At 40.0% G+C, this 16,107-nt stretch overlaps 1 protein-coding gene across 3 annotated transcripts in view; it reads right to left on the bottom strand.

Moving 5' to 3' along the window:
• Positions 1-16,107, bottom strand: part of PCSK5 (proprotein convertase subtilisin/kexin type 5) — a 283,839-nt gene that overhangs the window by 195,277 nt on the left and 72,455 nt on the right. For all 3 annotated transcript variants that reach the window (XM_045020518.1, XM_045020516.1, XM_045020517.1), the window contains exons 4-5: positions 4,779-4,922; positions 1,661-1,737 (exon numbers count right to left, since the gene is read on the bottom strand). In XM_045020518.1, coding sequence (XP_044876453.1) covers positions 1,661-1,737; positions 4,779-4,922 — 221 coding nt within the window. The remainder of the gene's footprint in view (positions 1-1,660; positions 1,738-4,778; positions 4,923-16,107) is intronic.

Below are 16,107 nucleotides of genomic sequence, written 5' to 3'. Positions count from 1 at the left end.
TATTAAAAAACCATAATGAGTATACATAATACATATATATCTTAAATAACACAGTTAGTAAGCTTTAAGTGGTACATTCATGCTAGAGAAAATATTATTGTAGCAGAAGATCTTGTATGCATTCATTTTCAATTGTTTTTTCATACATTTTCTTGAAATTTTTGCAAAATATTTGTTTGAAGAAGCGTTTCTTCCCAAACCCAGAGGGGCTGGGGGCATTGAGGAGACAACAGACGAGTGGGCAAATCCCAAGCACAGCACTCAGCTTGATTAGCCAAACTGGGCACTTGGCAGAATCCACCCACCCTTGCCGTGTAAGTTATTGCCACTTAAAGACTGGAGGAGACACTGCAGCTCCTTGTGTCATTCCCCTCTAGAGGCTAGGAAGATCCAAGTGGCCCAGCAGCACCACTTCCCTTGCCACCAGTATCTCAGCCATACTACACAAGGAGTCCCTGAAGGCAGAGCTCTTTGCTGCACAGGGTATGCACAAACCCTGCACAGCCCACCACCATTTTGCAGCAGGAGCAGGATTTGTCCATTTAAGTTAATGGATATTTCGCCACTGACTCTAATCAAGAACGGATCCTCAATGTCCTTCTGGAGAGAACCCTCTGACCATAATGGTTGCAGCATTGACTGGTTTCAGACAAAAACTAATCATGGATGGCTTCTGTAACACAAGCACTGTAGGGCTGAGAGGGGAAAAGAATAGCCTAAAACACTGGAGTGGTGAGAAGGAAAAGGCTTCCTCCCTCATAGCTTCTCTAATGCAAATCTATCTTGCAGGCAAGTAACATTACAATACTTTCCATGTATATATAATGTAGGAACAATCCTGCAGTGGCAGGGAGACTAGATAATTGCTTCTAATGTCTATGATTCTATAAAAAGGATTATACTTCCCTGTGTGAAGCGCTATGTTTAACAGATGAGTAACTCTGCCAGGGGCCCCAGTGATAGTGCTGGGCCCTTCCAGGTGCCCCAGGAATGGGACCAAGAGCCTCCCAGAGAGATTCTTGGACCATTAAAAATAACTGCTGAATAACATTGAAAAAGAAGTTGATCTCCAAAGGAGAAAACTATCTTTCAAACAGAAATATCTAACCATCAGCAGCAAAGGACGTACAACTACAATCAGAATGAATTACCGTTCATGTGTTTGTTAGTTAGTTTTAAATTGCCTCTAGTAAAATCACACACATACAAAACTCCATTAACTTTGAATTGAAGTTGCTCAAGTGTATTTTCTCACAACACCACAAAAACTAAAAGTGCAAGGAAATCATAAGCTAAGGCAAAGTCCACACAAAACAAAGTACCAGACTCCAACAATTTGTTTAGAAACAGCATCTGAAAAAAGGTTAGACTTGCCAAAAAAACAAATTCAAAATGGGTTCAATTTTAAATGCTTAGAACTCTAATTAATGGATTTACTTATAAATTCTCAGATAAGTGCACCCATCTACTCACAGAGTGAGTGCTGTACAGCGTGTGAGGAGACACACTATATTATATATACATAACACAGAGTTAAATGCGAATCTCAATGCTTTATGGAGACATTCGGGTGCATCCCTACTACATTGGCAGATTTGGTATGTTCTGCTTGAGGCATTGCATTTAAAATGTCAAACATGCCACAGTGAACAGGCCTTACTTGTTTTCATTGCTGGCATCATACCGAGGCATGGGGTCAATATCGTTGCTATTGACATCATAGCTGGCGTTCGAATCCTGTAACCAACAGAAAAAAGAGAGAGAGAGAGAGAACCAGTTTCTCATTAATTAGCCATTGACTCATGTGGCCCACATACATTCTTCAGCAGGTTTCTACAAGAGAGTAATTGGGTTAACTAACATTCCTGAGGTTTTGTGATGTTTTAGGAAAGGATTATAATTACAGGATTTACATTTTTAAAATTTTGTTTTGGAAAGGATGGAGGATAACAAATACATTAGACACAAGTATTTTTTGAACAATCATTATATAATAAGAAGAGCTGTTTGTCACATATGTAAATTTATTACATAAAACCCTATACTCCTCCTCTGAGAGCTCTGTATATAACACCTGAAAAAGAGACTAGGTTTGCATTAAATGTATCTAGGTTCAATAACAATTGGATATAGTCTAAGAAAAGAAAAATTCCCAAAATGTTAGGAAGCAGAGATCCTTTATATTCCTTTAAGAAAATATTCCTAAATAGCGTTCACATACATAACACAAACTATACACTCTGGAAAAGAATATACCTTTTTAAACTGCCTTCTCTTTTCAGGGAGCATAACTATTTGTAATGTATGTGAAATGTGTGTTTTTGTCATATTTTCCGCATTTACCAAGTTTCTTCCTGTTGAAAATAGTTTATAGTGCAAACAATTGCTTGTTTCTGTGGCTTCTGTTAACTGATGTGGTAGCATGTGGTGTGTTGACATGGCAAGCGGTTCCTTTTAATCTCTTCTTTGTTCAAAACCAGTTACCACATCCACCTCAAATTTTCCTGTTTGTAGCCACATAGAAGGCATTTGTCATCAAACCAGTGGATTGCCCTGGGGGAATTCCTCACTGGCAGGGGGAGAAAGTGGGGAAGGGAGTAAATAGCTGCATTTACATTCACTGGAAGGCTAGGACTTGGATAAACTTAGTGGCATCTGATACAATCTCAGCTGTTCTATGAGGGAGGAAAGTTGTACCTGACTTGTTTAAATAACCTATGATGTGGGAATTAACATGAAAGATGTAGTGCATGTGAAGATCAAATGAATCTTAAATTGACAAATAAAGCTATATCCTGTCATTGATTTTTAGGCAGAACTTCCTGTTTTCAAAAGGGAGTTCATATACAGGATGGATGGCAGGATATGGCCCTTAGTGTGGCTAAATCAAAATCCATGGCTTTAGAACTGCGGACTCATCTCTAACTTTTTGGACTGGATGTTAATGACAGCGTCATCTCTATGGCCTTGGCTATACTTGTGAGTTATAGCACAGTAAAGCAGCCCCGGGCACCCTAGCTCGCTCCCTGTCCACACTGGCAAGGCATGTAGAGTGCTCTGACTCCGCAGCTACAGCGCTGCTGGGACTCCACCTCATTGAGTGGAATAACGTTTGCTGCACCCCTGCTGGAGCGCCGCAGCGCCAGTGTGAATGAGTTTGTTGCGTTACTGTGCTATGATCAGCCTCCGGAAACGTCCCATAATCCCCTTAAATCAAGTGACCACTCTTGTCATTGTTGTGAAATCAGCTGCAGGAATGCAGAAATGCCCTTTCAAAGCTCCACTCGGAGAAGCTGGCTGCTTATCAGCTTGGAGAAAAAGCAAACATTTACTGTTTGCTTTGACTGAATGAGAGAGAGGCAGGGGGAGGGGGGGTCTGAACTTACAAGACAGCATGCTGACACACTCTCAGCACCCCAAAAACCCACACTCTCTCCCCCCACATACACACAGCACACTCCCTGTCACACTCCACCCCATTTGAAAAGCACATTGCAGTCACTTGCATGCTGGGATAGCTGCCCATAATGCACTGCTCCCAATGGCGCTGCAAATGCCGCAAATGTGGCCATGCCAGTGTGGACAGACTGCAGAACTTTCCCTACTGCACTCTACAAAGGCGGGTTTAACTCACAGCGCTTTACATCTGCAAGTGTAGCCATGCCCTATGTCTTGAATGCTCTGTCAGGATGAAATTCACCTCTACAGCTAGAACACATGAGAATTTCATCCCAAATGCACTCATTTGTTTTCTTCACTGCATTCATGTACAGGATGCACATTCCATTTCATAAAAACAACAAGACACCCAAGGTCGTGCACTTCTGCAACATGACTATACTTGTGGCCTAGAATAATCACCCTAGCAATGCACTGCCCTGAGATTCTAAATAGCTTGAAAGGACAATGTCAGCTTTGATAAGACAAAAAGTTTACCTACCAAGAGAGAAGCCTCTCTGTACATTAAGCAAATATTCCTATTTATTTTAAACCAATTGTTTAAATGTGACAAAACACAAGCAGACAGAAAACCTATAAGGCCATAGGAAATTTACAATAAACAAAGGGCATGGTTCCCCTCTCATTTAGAGTAGTGTAAATTGGGGCTAACGTCATTGGAATCAACAGAGCTATACTGGCGAGACCCCAAAGTGTTGCAGATGAGTGCAAGTCACATATCTTTTTTTCCTTACATTTTTTCTAGCCATAGGATGGATAGCTTGAACTTAAATAAATACTCAGGAGGATATAATTAAGTTAAGGCCTTAAAAATGGTCTGTTATCTCTCTAGATAAATATTTTTGGCCTACCAATGTTTATACTCTCCCTTTAGCTATATACTCTTGAAATTAGCAGATGTGTAGCATATTCAAAAGCTCTGAGAGTGATGGTGGTGGGAGGACCACAGGCCAAAGTATTTAGATATGAGGTGAAAAATTATGAGGTCATTGAATTCAACCCCCTCCTTATATTCCATAAGGATACAGATTCCTTATGGAAGACATATCAGATATTAAACTGACATTATACAAGATATTATCTTACAGATTATTTCCATATGAAAAAATATAACTTTTTGTAATTTCCTTCCTATTATTGTTGCTGTTATAGAAAATCTTTTTTTCTTTCTTTCTTTCTTTCTTTCTTTCTTTCTTTCTTTCTTTCTTTCTTTCTTTCTTTCTTGCTCCATCAACCAGAACAACACAGTCATCTTTCTACAAGCAGCAATCTTAATTCTGAATAATAAAACAGCATTCTGAACTACTACAAAGACTCACATAATTCTGCATCAAGTCTGGGTGGGTTCTCTCAATGCCATCATCCAGGATGGTGATCACGACATTCTTTCCGGTGTAGCCTCTCTTCCAAGCACCTACTATGTTCATATCTGACTGACAGTGATGGGTGTTATCACTGCAGTGCTAAAGAGAGAAGAGGAGATAAATGCATTGGATGTTGGAGATAATTGAACAGTGGGGGGAGGGAGGGTTGGGATATTAGCTTATTCATTATCATAACCAATTAAATTATCAGCAGATGACTGTATTGATTTGAATAGCAGATACGGAAGATCAGTGTCTTCATTAACAAATACCAGGATAATTTAAAAGAAACGCTAAATGAAATGGAAATCACTAGAACTGCTTATTTCTTTTTAAATACTGAACAGTAGGAAAGGGTGGCTATTAGTTATGATGCCCAATTAGAAGCCCTGTATAAAATGAAACACATTTTTTTTCTGACCATTCGATGTGCTCATTGGAAATGTGCATTTGAATTTTTCAGCAAAACAAATCATATGTGGATAAAAGCAGACAAATGTCTGTAGAGAAACAGCCCTGGAAACAAAACCTGCTTTTTGGAGCTTACGTGCTGTATAATTTCTTTACTGGATGTCTGGAAACTAATCCAGATTCGTTTGTATCTACAAAAGAAGGCTTTTGGCAGGTTTTGTGCAATATCAGCAGGAGATGAGCAGCACTTAAGAACCTGTAACCAAAACAACCCTCTGAAAAACTTGCAGCTTAAGGTGCCTGATGAATTGTAGATGGCTACAAGTCAACGTGTTGGGGTACAACTTGCTGAGGAATGGGTGTGGAGAGAAATTAGGGTACATAAAAAGTGAATGACTCTCCTCTAACATGAATACATCCCCCGTTTACGTGAAAAAACCTGGCTTGTTATGGAAATGAGAAATGACACTTGGGTATTCATACACCCCCACTAGCAACTCTCTGACCCATACACAAAGTGGTCCCCTATGAAGCCCGAACCATTCAGACCCTCATCAGTGTTGCTTTTCTCCAACTCAGTGAGAGCAAGGAGGGAAAAAAAGAAAGAAAGAAAGAAAATGCTTGAACCTAGTATCATAGCAACAGTAGCCACATGAAAGCTCTGAGCGTTCATTCCCCCCTCCCCATTTCCTTGCACATGCACCTCAATGTAATGTTTTAGCATTTTGGAAACTGTAAACAGTTCAAGTAAATAAAAAGGGACAGCTTCTGCCCTGACTTACACACAGGGGGAGGGGAATGGGTTAACCCCATTGAAGACAATTTGTTAGCACAGAATGTGGTGTGAATGAATGTAAGATTACTTCTGAGACCACTCTTACCACTGCCTCCTTCCATTCACCCCCCAGGCACCTTGATATAATATACAAACCAGTGGCTTTCACAGTGTTTATCAGAGGTTACTAAAGCAAGTTTGCTATTAAGCATTGTATAAACAAGGCATTTGTACAACTTTAGGGATCAACTCCAAAGAATGTCTAGGTGAGGTTTTAAAGTAGAGTTATGGATATCATTCAAAAATGTGCAGACAGCTTGTTTTATAAGGTTAGCAACACTCTATACTTCCTTTTGTGCACACTTTGTGCAGTGACTGCTCAAGACTCTTTGTGATATACCAACAATAATAAAACAGCATTCTGAACTACTGCAAAGATTCACATAATTCTGCATCAAGTCTGGGTGGGTTCTCTCAATGACATCATCCGGGATGGTGTTATCACTGCATGCAGTACTAAAGATTATAACGGTGCTTCACACATAGAGTTCCCTTGTATTTTTCAAAGTGCACTACAGACTTCAACAAATTAATCTTCACAAAACAGCTGTGAGGTAGATAAATATGACTACCGCCATTTTACAGCTGGGAAAACGGAGACATGAAGGGTGAAGTGATTTGCCCAAGGTCACAGAGCAAGTCAGAGGCAGAAGTGGGATGGGAGTTCAAGCCTCCCTGCCCCACGGTCAATTTACTGAACCATGCTGACTCACCACTCCAAGATGATCATACCAGACACCTGTTAGCTAGAGGAGTCGACTTATTAGCCAGAAGCCAATACTAAAAGTGAAGTATTCTCTAGCGGGGGGGAGAGGGTGGCAACGCCTGATAGGAAACACAGAACATAATTGCTCCAGTCTGACAAAATGCAGAAACTTCACCCTTCCTTTCTTCCTGGTTGCTGGGAATGAGGAAAGGGAAAAATGACTCCCAATAACCAACATGCAACCCACCACTAGATCTTTCCTCTTCTCCTCCCTTTCATTGTTCCTAGGCTTGACCCTTTCCCTCTGGGGAAGAACTAGCAGTTCTGGCTGCTCTGCTTCTTGGTCTAGTCCAGTGGTTCTCAACCTGCGGCCCATGGGTCGCTTGCGGCCCAATCAGCACAGCTCAGTGGCCCATGTGATATCCTCAGGGCCATACGGGTAGTATCGGATGCGGCCCACAATGGTAAATAGGTTGAGAACCACTAGTCTAATCTCACCACTTGCCCTGGGCAAGTGTTTGGGGTTTTGATTCCTATTCCCCTGAAAGGCCCTTGGACCTCTACCAAAAGATGACTCCTTTCTCTCTCTGTGATGTAATCAGGCTGCCCATGCCTGAATATCTGCTTCTGGGGAAGCAGCAGAGGTTCTCAATGGTCTCTTTCCTGCACATATACACAAAAAAGCAAGACAAGATACCCCTACCCCATTAGTGAATGATTCACTGATTTTTCTAATATACTGGGCCAGATCCTGGCCCCCACTTTATGCTCCAGCACTGAGAAGACAGCCAAACTAAATGGGTGGTCGGAGAATCCTCCGGCAAAGGAGAATCTCCAGCCAGTATAGAGCTGGCATATCTCTACACCCAGCCCATCCTTCGGCCATACCATAGCTGGCATATAAGCGATGTAAAGGTGGTATAAAGCCACTGTCATTCCCATCCCCATCTCTGCAAAGCACATATCAACTACAGCTGAAGATGCAGCTCATCTTTGTTAAAAGCCATCCTTTTCTTTCAACCCCTACTACTAACAACATCTTTGTCATCTCTCATCATGCCTATGGAGCCTCTTCGTCCTCTTCTCACCTCTCCCTCCTAGTCTAGGCAAAATGCTGCTATTAGAATCATCTTCCTCTCCTGCTGCTCTGACCAGTTCTCTGCCTCCATGCTCCCATCTCCTTCATTCTCTCTCGTCTCTGGCTCCCTTTCTTTTTTCCACATCAAATTCAACCTTTTCTCCACCACAAATCCTCTGCCCCACAATCAGTTCTTCTCGCCCCAAATTTGCACCACAAACTGTACCCCACACTTTGAACTGGCCAATCTGATTAGGTCTGTAGATTTTAAAGCAGTTTGAAAATTTAGCTTTTAACATAAATGCTCTTTCAACCTCAACTACAGTGCAGTAAAGCACCATCCCATAGTGCAATATGAGGAACAGCCTCCAACTTCTTGTCCACTAAAGTTCTCTCCGCCACCTCTTTCAATCTCTCCTTCAAAATCACTTCTAGCAAGAAATCTCCTGTGCAGACTTCCATTCTATCATTCTTCCTTAACTGTATTGTGTTTAATCTTTATTTTGTGTTTCATATTGATCTGTCTCAATTACGTTGTCAGATCCTTGGGACAAAGACTTTGTGTTTTAAATGTTTGAAAGCATTGTGTAGATTTACAGAGCTACCTAAGTAATGAATAGTCATTAAAATAAGAAAGCAAGTGCCTAAAATTAATTGGACTTTGTGTCAATGGGCAAGTACTGAAGCATCTTATTAATTCGCAATAATGTCAGTGTATTTACTCTGTTCCCTCTTTTTGGAATATGATTTTTTTTTGTGTATGCAGTTGTAGTTTTTGCCCCCAGTCCTGCTTAACTTTACATAAGCACATGAGTTATCTTGCTTCAGTCAATGGGAATAGTCAGACACACTAAGGCTTTGGCTACACTTGCATTTCAAAGCGCTGCCGCGGCAGCGCTGCCGCGGCAGCGCTTTGAAGCGCTAAGTGTAATCAAAGCGCCAGCGCTGGGAGAAAACTCTCCCAGCGCTGTCCGTACTCCACTTCCCTGTGGGGAATAACGGACAGCGCTGGGAGCGCGGCTCCCAGCGCTGGGGCTTTGACTACACTGGCGCTTTGTAGCGCCGCAATTTGCAGCGCTGCAGAGGGTGTGTTTTCACACCCTGCTGCAGCGCTGCAAATTTGTAAGTGTAGCCAAGCCCTAAGTTAAATTTGCAGGACTGAGGCTTAATTTATCTTAACCTCTATTGATGTGAAGTTCTAAGGACCATTTTTATTTTTGGTTGGCTATTTTAAAATATTGATTAGTGGTCAAATCTATCCCAGCAGTAACCAGACAAAAAACAAACAAACAAACAACAAAAAAAACCCCACAGCAACGAACTTTGTTAACATACAAAACCTTGGGAGTAGCAGGTTTTTACCAGATCCATCCATGTAAGTATTGCTGATTGATTTCTCCACCTCCACCACAGAAAACAGGCAAGTACGTGGAAACCTACCTTCCCACAGACAAGTTAGTTTAGTCACAGTAAAAAAGCATCATTTTAGCTTTTGCCCACTGCATGAAGGATATCATCGAAAGAAGTAACAACCCCTCAACCAATATAATTTGACTGAGTTTTTTAAAAAGCAGTTAAAGGATGATGTTTCTCTTTGTACTGTTTAACTGCAAAACGTTATGACACTACAGTTAACATTAATCAGAAATGTCTGCAGGGGTAGAGAGACTCTTATGTTCCAAAAATGCTTAGGAAGTGAGAAGGTTGTTTTGAGGAAAATTACTGATCTAGAGCTTCCCTCAGACTTGCAGTTCAAGTCTCACAGAGGTGAGAGGCCAAAAGAATCACTTGGATGTGGACAGTTTGGAAGATATTCCTGCAATTAAGAAACAGACACAGTGTTTAAAAGAAGTGATTCAGCTATTAAAGGGGTTTTCTGTTATCTGCTACATTCTTTCAATGCCAGACTTGCCTGGAGTTTCGTAGTTATTGTGTTACATCCTCTCTCATAAGAATGGCCATACTGGGTCAGACCAAAGGTCCATTTAGCCCAGCATCCTGTCTTCCGACAGTGGCTTCAGTGGGAATGAACAGAACAGGTAATCATCAAGTGATCCATCCTCTGTCGCCCATTCCCAGTTTCTGGCAAAGAGGCTAGACCATCCCTAGCCACTGATGGACCTATCCTCCATGAATTTATCTAGTACTTTTTTGAACCCTGTTATAGTCTTGGCCTTCACAACATCCTCTGGCAAGGAGTTCCACAGGTTGACTGTGTTGTATGAAGAAATACTTCTTTCTGATTTGTTTTAAACCTGCTGACTATTAATTTCATTGGTGACCCCTAGTTCTTGTGTTATAAGGAGTAAATAACATTTTCTTAATTACTTTCTCTACACCCATCATGATTTTATAGGCCTCTATCATATCCCCCCTTAGCTGTCTCTTTTCCAAGCTGAAAAGTCCCAGTCTTATTAATCTCTCCTCATACAGAAGTTGTTCCATTCCCCTAATCATTTTTGTTGCCCTTTTCTGAACCTTTTCCAATTCCAATATATCTTTTTTGAGATGGGGTGACCACATCTGCATGCAACATTCAAGATGTGGGTGATCATAGATTTATATAGAGGCAATACGATATTTTCTGTCTTATTATGTATCCCTTTCTTAATTATTCCCAACATTCTGTTAGCTTTTTTGATTGCCGCTGCACATTGAGTAGATGTTTACAAATGTAGCTCATTGTCATTATCATTATTTTAATGTTTTCTGCCTGGTGTGCTAATTTCAGAGGTTTGATACTGGCTATATCCAGTTATGGATCAATACCAAAATGGAATTGATAGACTGAGGAACCAGTAATCATCTTAAAGTCAATATCTTGTGACATTCCAGAGGCAAAAATGAATTTCGAGGAAAGCTATACAAGGCATTCTATTCTGTCTTTGACAAGTTTTTAACAGCCCATCTCTCATGAATTGTTGATGTTATGCCCTCTGAAAGCTATCACATGGTACAAAGCACTGGTTTCCAGCAGTTCTTGAGTTAACAGTGGTTAAAGATCATGTCAAAGATCTGGCAGATTTAGAACTAATTTGGTAGAACAGTACAAGTACTTTAAAGCCCAGTAAATCTTCCAACCATTAGCCCCCCAACCAGAAATTAACAGGGAAAAAAGAACCTTGTAAAAAGACAGGCTCTTCCTGATTTTCACACAGTAAAAAGAGTCTTGCCACATGCAGTAGACCTTGCAGTTTATGGTACACATTCTTTAAGTCTAGGAGCTTCATCCACTATACTATACAGCATGGTAGAATATATGATGTGGTAAAGTTGCACAGGGTCACACAGGTAGAACAGTAAGAATGGTCAAGGGCAAATTATTTGGCCTTGATCAACCCCTAAAATCCATGCATAGAGGGGACAGAACTGCATGGAGCCAAGAGGTGGTTAACCAAGGGGTTGTCAAGGGACGAGACTTTCTGCCTCTTCTGTGAGAAGAAATTCAGTGTTGGACATCTGGTTAACCACTAGCTGCCAGGATGGTCAGTACAACATATATGCAAGCAGCAGAGTTTAGTTGCTCTTAGCTTTAGTGGAGTTGGCTTACTGGTGCCAGGTTCAAGTTCATTTGGTACTTTTGATATGAAACAAGCTTCATTTTGAATGAAGAGGAGGAAACATCAGTTACCACAGTGAAGGATGACCTTCTAAAAGTCTAAACAGATAGCTAGATCCACTGTTAAAATGGCCTATATGATTCAATATAAACAAAGAAAGCATGTTTTCAGGAACAGTATAACTCAGGAATGAATTAATTAATTTTTCTTCATATTCTCAAATTAGGCAGTTAGTAAATTGTGTTTACTGAGGGATAATATTTTTTAAAATAATTCTTTTTTTTAAGAGTGTTTATCACATTTTTAATGTTGAGTAGAAACTCTTCCATCAGAGCTAGCAATAAATGAAAGGGGGATATTAATGATTAGGAGGAGTTTTTGCAGGAAATAAATATTTTAGTTTTCGTAAATGTAATCTAATATTTATTGCATGTTAAATAGGAAACACTGTCTGCATAGAAACTTCTTTTCCTCTGAGTTTCACCCCTGAACAGTTTTGGATCACCGCATTTTAAAGGCCTATAGAAGTTGGAGATATTATAGGGACTGTTTCATCTCATGCTTAAAATGCTTTGGATTAACTAGTATTTGACATCTGAAAGAACACATTTTACTGAACTGCTACTTTTTCCCATCTGGGTCTCTTTCCAATGAAATATTTGAAAAATATACAGTATTAAATATTTAGCATCAAATTCATCCCTGGTATAACTTCAACATATTTGACTGAGTTACACCAGAGAAGAATTTGGCTCTTGACCTTTATTGATTTTTCAAGTAAACAAGTAAAATATATTTAGAGGCCAGTGGGAGGAAACAAATCACAAACATACGTTATTTGATACGTTTGTTTAAACAGAGAAGCAGAACAGGGAATCTATGTAAATGGATTCCTTATATTTATAGAACTATCTATTGGCTATAGGGAAACGAGAACAAGACAACAGAACCTAATTTGTCTCTATGAAAAAAATGAGTTCATGACTCAGGTTACTCTGTGACTTGACACTAAATTTCTAGTCTTTCCAAGAGGAGAACAATTCAGAATATAGTTAGCTCACATATACACTGAGACTATGCTATCATTTCTCATAACTGGAAATTTTTAAATAAAGATTGGATATTTTTCTGAAACATCTGCTTTGGTTCAAACAGAAATTAATTTAGGGAAGGAAGTCCTCTGGCCAGTTATACAGGAAGTCAGATTAAATAATTGTAATGGTTCCTTCTGGACATATAATTTATGAATCTATTCTACTGAGGACTTTAGGTTCAAAGCTTTTCTTGGGGGCTAAATTTATGTACTAGTTTATCAAGTATTCATATTTATTTGGTGATAACTTACCTTGTGACTATACACAAACAGATTTGCTGCATGTTGACTGATGGTATCATCAGCGCCATGATACCACTAAATTAATTTAATTATTAAATTAATTATAGTTCAAATATAAAACCAAAACCAAAAAAAAGTCACTATTAAGGCAAAATGTTTGGTCTGAAACAACGTTCACTAAATTCCTTTTGAAAAAAGGGAAACGGTGCATCATATGATACTGTTCTGCAGTAAAACATGCAGGAGGTAAACCTAGCAAAAAATATTTACTAATGCTCCCTGCATGTGGGATGAGTTTTGAGATCACAGAGAGGGTTGAAGATGTAATTTACCAATCCTGTGGATCCTAGGAATTCATGAAGAAAGAATCCATTCAGACCCATGGATTCAGAGCCTTATTTGGGGCTCTGTGGCACCATCCTTTACTTGGTAGCCACGTGCCCTGAGGATGCTTCCATTATACATATACCCTACTCCCTTCAGCCTGCGGGGACATCAGAGTGGATCAGAAGTTAATGCTGTTTTCACCTGCTTTAACGCCAGTCTAAGAAAAACTGTGGAAATCCTGTTGGAAGGAGCATATGCACAGAGTGACTGCTCCCTGCCCTGAGTTGTGCAGCCTCACCCAGAGTGGTGTTATTCAAGAAGTAGGAATTATTCCACAAATACATCATTCTTTCCATTATGGCCTGTGCATTGTGCTTTTATGTGACCTCCATTAATTCCCACAAAAGAAAGAAGTATCGGAGGATTTTATCGAGAGTCTCATGACATATGGTCCTTTTCTTAAAGTGCCATGGAGTCATGTGATTACACAAAACTCATATTTCACATTTTAAAATTCATGCCTTGTTTGCCCTGAATGACTCTATCATGACCAGAAAACTACTAAAATCAGAAGTGGACCCTGCGAGGTGGGAGTGTCCCAGAGCTTGGGCTGTAGCCTGTGCCTGAATGTCTGCACCACAGTTAAACAGCCCCTTAGCCTGAGCCCTGCAAGCCCAAGTCAGCTGGCATGGGCCAGCTGCGGATGTCTAATTGCAGTGTAGACATACCCTCTTAGGCCTTATCTACACTTGCGATGGCATGCAGGATATGTGTAGCTACATGCCACAGAGAAAAGCAGGCCTCATCCACACTGCAATGTGTAGCTACATACAGCAGTGAAGGCGTTGGCAGCAGGGAAAGGATCCAAAGCCTTCCACTGTGGTGGGAAACATCTCAAGCAATGAGGAGGCAGCGGTGTAGTGTAGGTGTGCTTGGACATGTAGAGAGATGTGTAGGGTATATACCGTAAAGTTCTGGGCATGTCTTTACTCACCTAAGCAGTGTCTCACTCCTATGTATACCTGTGCTGAGGGGTGTGCAGTGTCTGCAAGCTACATGCCAACATCACTGTAGTCATTGCCTTAGTGCTACATCAAGTTGTTTTGAGAGTGTGGTGGGGAGTAGAGTATGGAGGGTTTTAGTTGATTTTATTTCCTTAGGACTTCCTTGTCCTCAAAAATTGTATTGTTGTAACTATACCACTATAGCAGTGCTTTATTCCAGTATAGCTTATTCCTGTAGAGAAGGGGGAAAAGCTATACCAATATAAGGCACCTTTACCAGTATAATTGCGTTCACAGTATACCAATATAATTATTTTGGTAAAAGCTCACATCCCTAACTAACATAGTTTTACTGGTACAAAATCTACGTGTAGACCAGGCCTTATCTTTTGAAAGAAAGGAGATACAAACAGCTTTATTTATCAATAAAAGTCTTTACGCTTTTCAGAGATCATCAATGCCAGGGAAAGAAAAGAGAGGTGGTGGGTGACAGGAAGGCCCAGAACAGAGTTAAAGAGATCAGAGCATAATGAAGCAGGGAAACACAATACACACCCAGAAATTAATCTACAGTACAAATTACTAATGTCATAATCATTGATTCTTGTCTCGTTTCTATAGTATTTTGCTTTATGTTACTGTTATGACCTTGTCTCTTGGAGGCTCCTTGTTCCCTTTACTTGTCATCATTCACTGTGTTCATTCACACAGTCGCGCCCCTGTTGGGAGGAGAACCTTCACATCCACAGCTGCTGTCAAATAGAACTGACTTCTTGTATCTCTCTGCCTTATCTCCTGTCAAATCTTGGCTGAAAACAGATCTTTTCTCCCTTATTCATGCCTCTTCATTTCTCCTTCACTTTGTTGTTATTTTCAGCTTTATGGCTATATTATTTAACTGTGTAAATTGTTGTAGGATACAATTTGTATGAAAAATACCGTACAAGGTAAAGTGGCAGCATAATAAAAGGAAGAGAAAAGAAAACTCTCATGGAAATGTAACAAGTCTGTGCCATAGAGAGAATTTCAGCTTTTTTTTTTTTTAAGCTACTATATTGTATGATGTAAGTAAGCGACATGTGTTTTAAAGATATTTTCAATTTACTTGATATAATGTAATGAGATTTTTGGAGCTATTAAGGACATCTTGTAAATTTGTAAGCAGACAATTTGGAAATTGCACATTATTTACTCAATACTGCAACCACTCACAACAAGGCTAATGGAGGGTTTACCATGTCAGTTTGTACTTTGAAGCTATCATGATGATCACACAGAGAGTAAAATTCATAATGTTAAGAAAATGTTCCTGATTATGCAGTTTCAAGTTTTAAATCTGAGTACCTTGGCAATCATTAAATACAATGGGCCAAGTGCATTCTGTAGAACAGGGAGATTTAAAATGTACCTCCCTGCACCATCTTCCCAAAGCTGAAATCAATCATAGAGCAAAACTGAGAAGGAGGAAAAATGTAAATATAAAAATGTGAATGATGATAGCATCATAGAAATGTAGGGCTGGAAGGGACCTTCAGAAATCATCAAGTCCAGCCACTAGTGCTAAGGTAGGACCAAGCAAACCTAGACCATCCCTGCCAGGTGTTTCTCCAACCTGTTTTTAAAAATCTCCAATGATGGGGTTTCCAAAACTTTTCTTGGAAGCCTATTCTGGAGCTTAACTGCCCTTAGTGTTAGAAAGCTTTTCCTAATATCTAACCTAAATCTCCCTTGCTGCAGATTAAGCCCATTGCTACTTGTCCCACCTTCAGGGGACATGAAGAACAATTGATCACTGTCCACTTTATTACAGCCCTCAACATATTTGAAGACTACTGTGTGTTCTCCTCTCAGTCTTCTTTTCTGAAGATTAAACAACCCCAAGTTTTTTAATCTTTCCTCATAGGTCAGTTTAATCATTTTTGTCACTTTCCTCTGGATTCTCTCTTTAATTTGTCCACATCATTCTTGAAGTGTGGCACCCAGAATTGCATCCAGTACTTCAACTGAGACCTCACATACAACAAAAT

This window comes from Mauremys mutica, chromosome 6 (genome assembly GCF_020497125.1).
Source record: "Mauremys mutica isolate MM-2020 ecotype Southern chromosome 6, ASM2049712v1, whole genome shotgun sequence".
Lineage (NCBI taxonomy): Eukaryota > Metazoa > Chordata > Testudines > Geoemydidae > Mauremys > Mauremys mutica.
The sequence above is the reverse complement of the archived record's forward strand: the minus strand, read 5'-3'. Positions and strand labels throughout refer to the sequence as shown.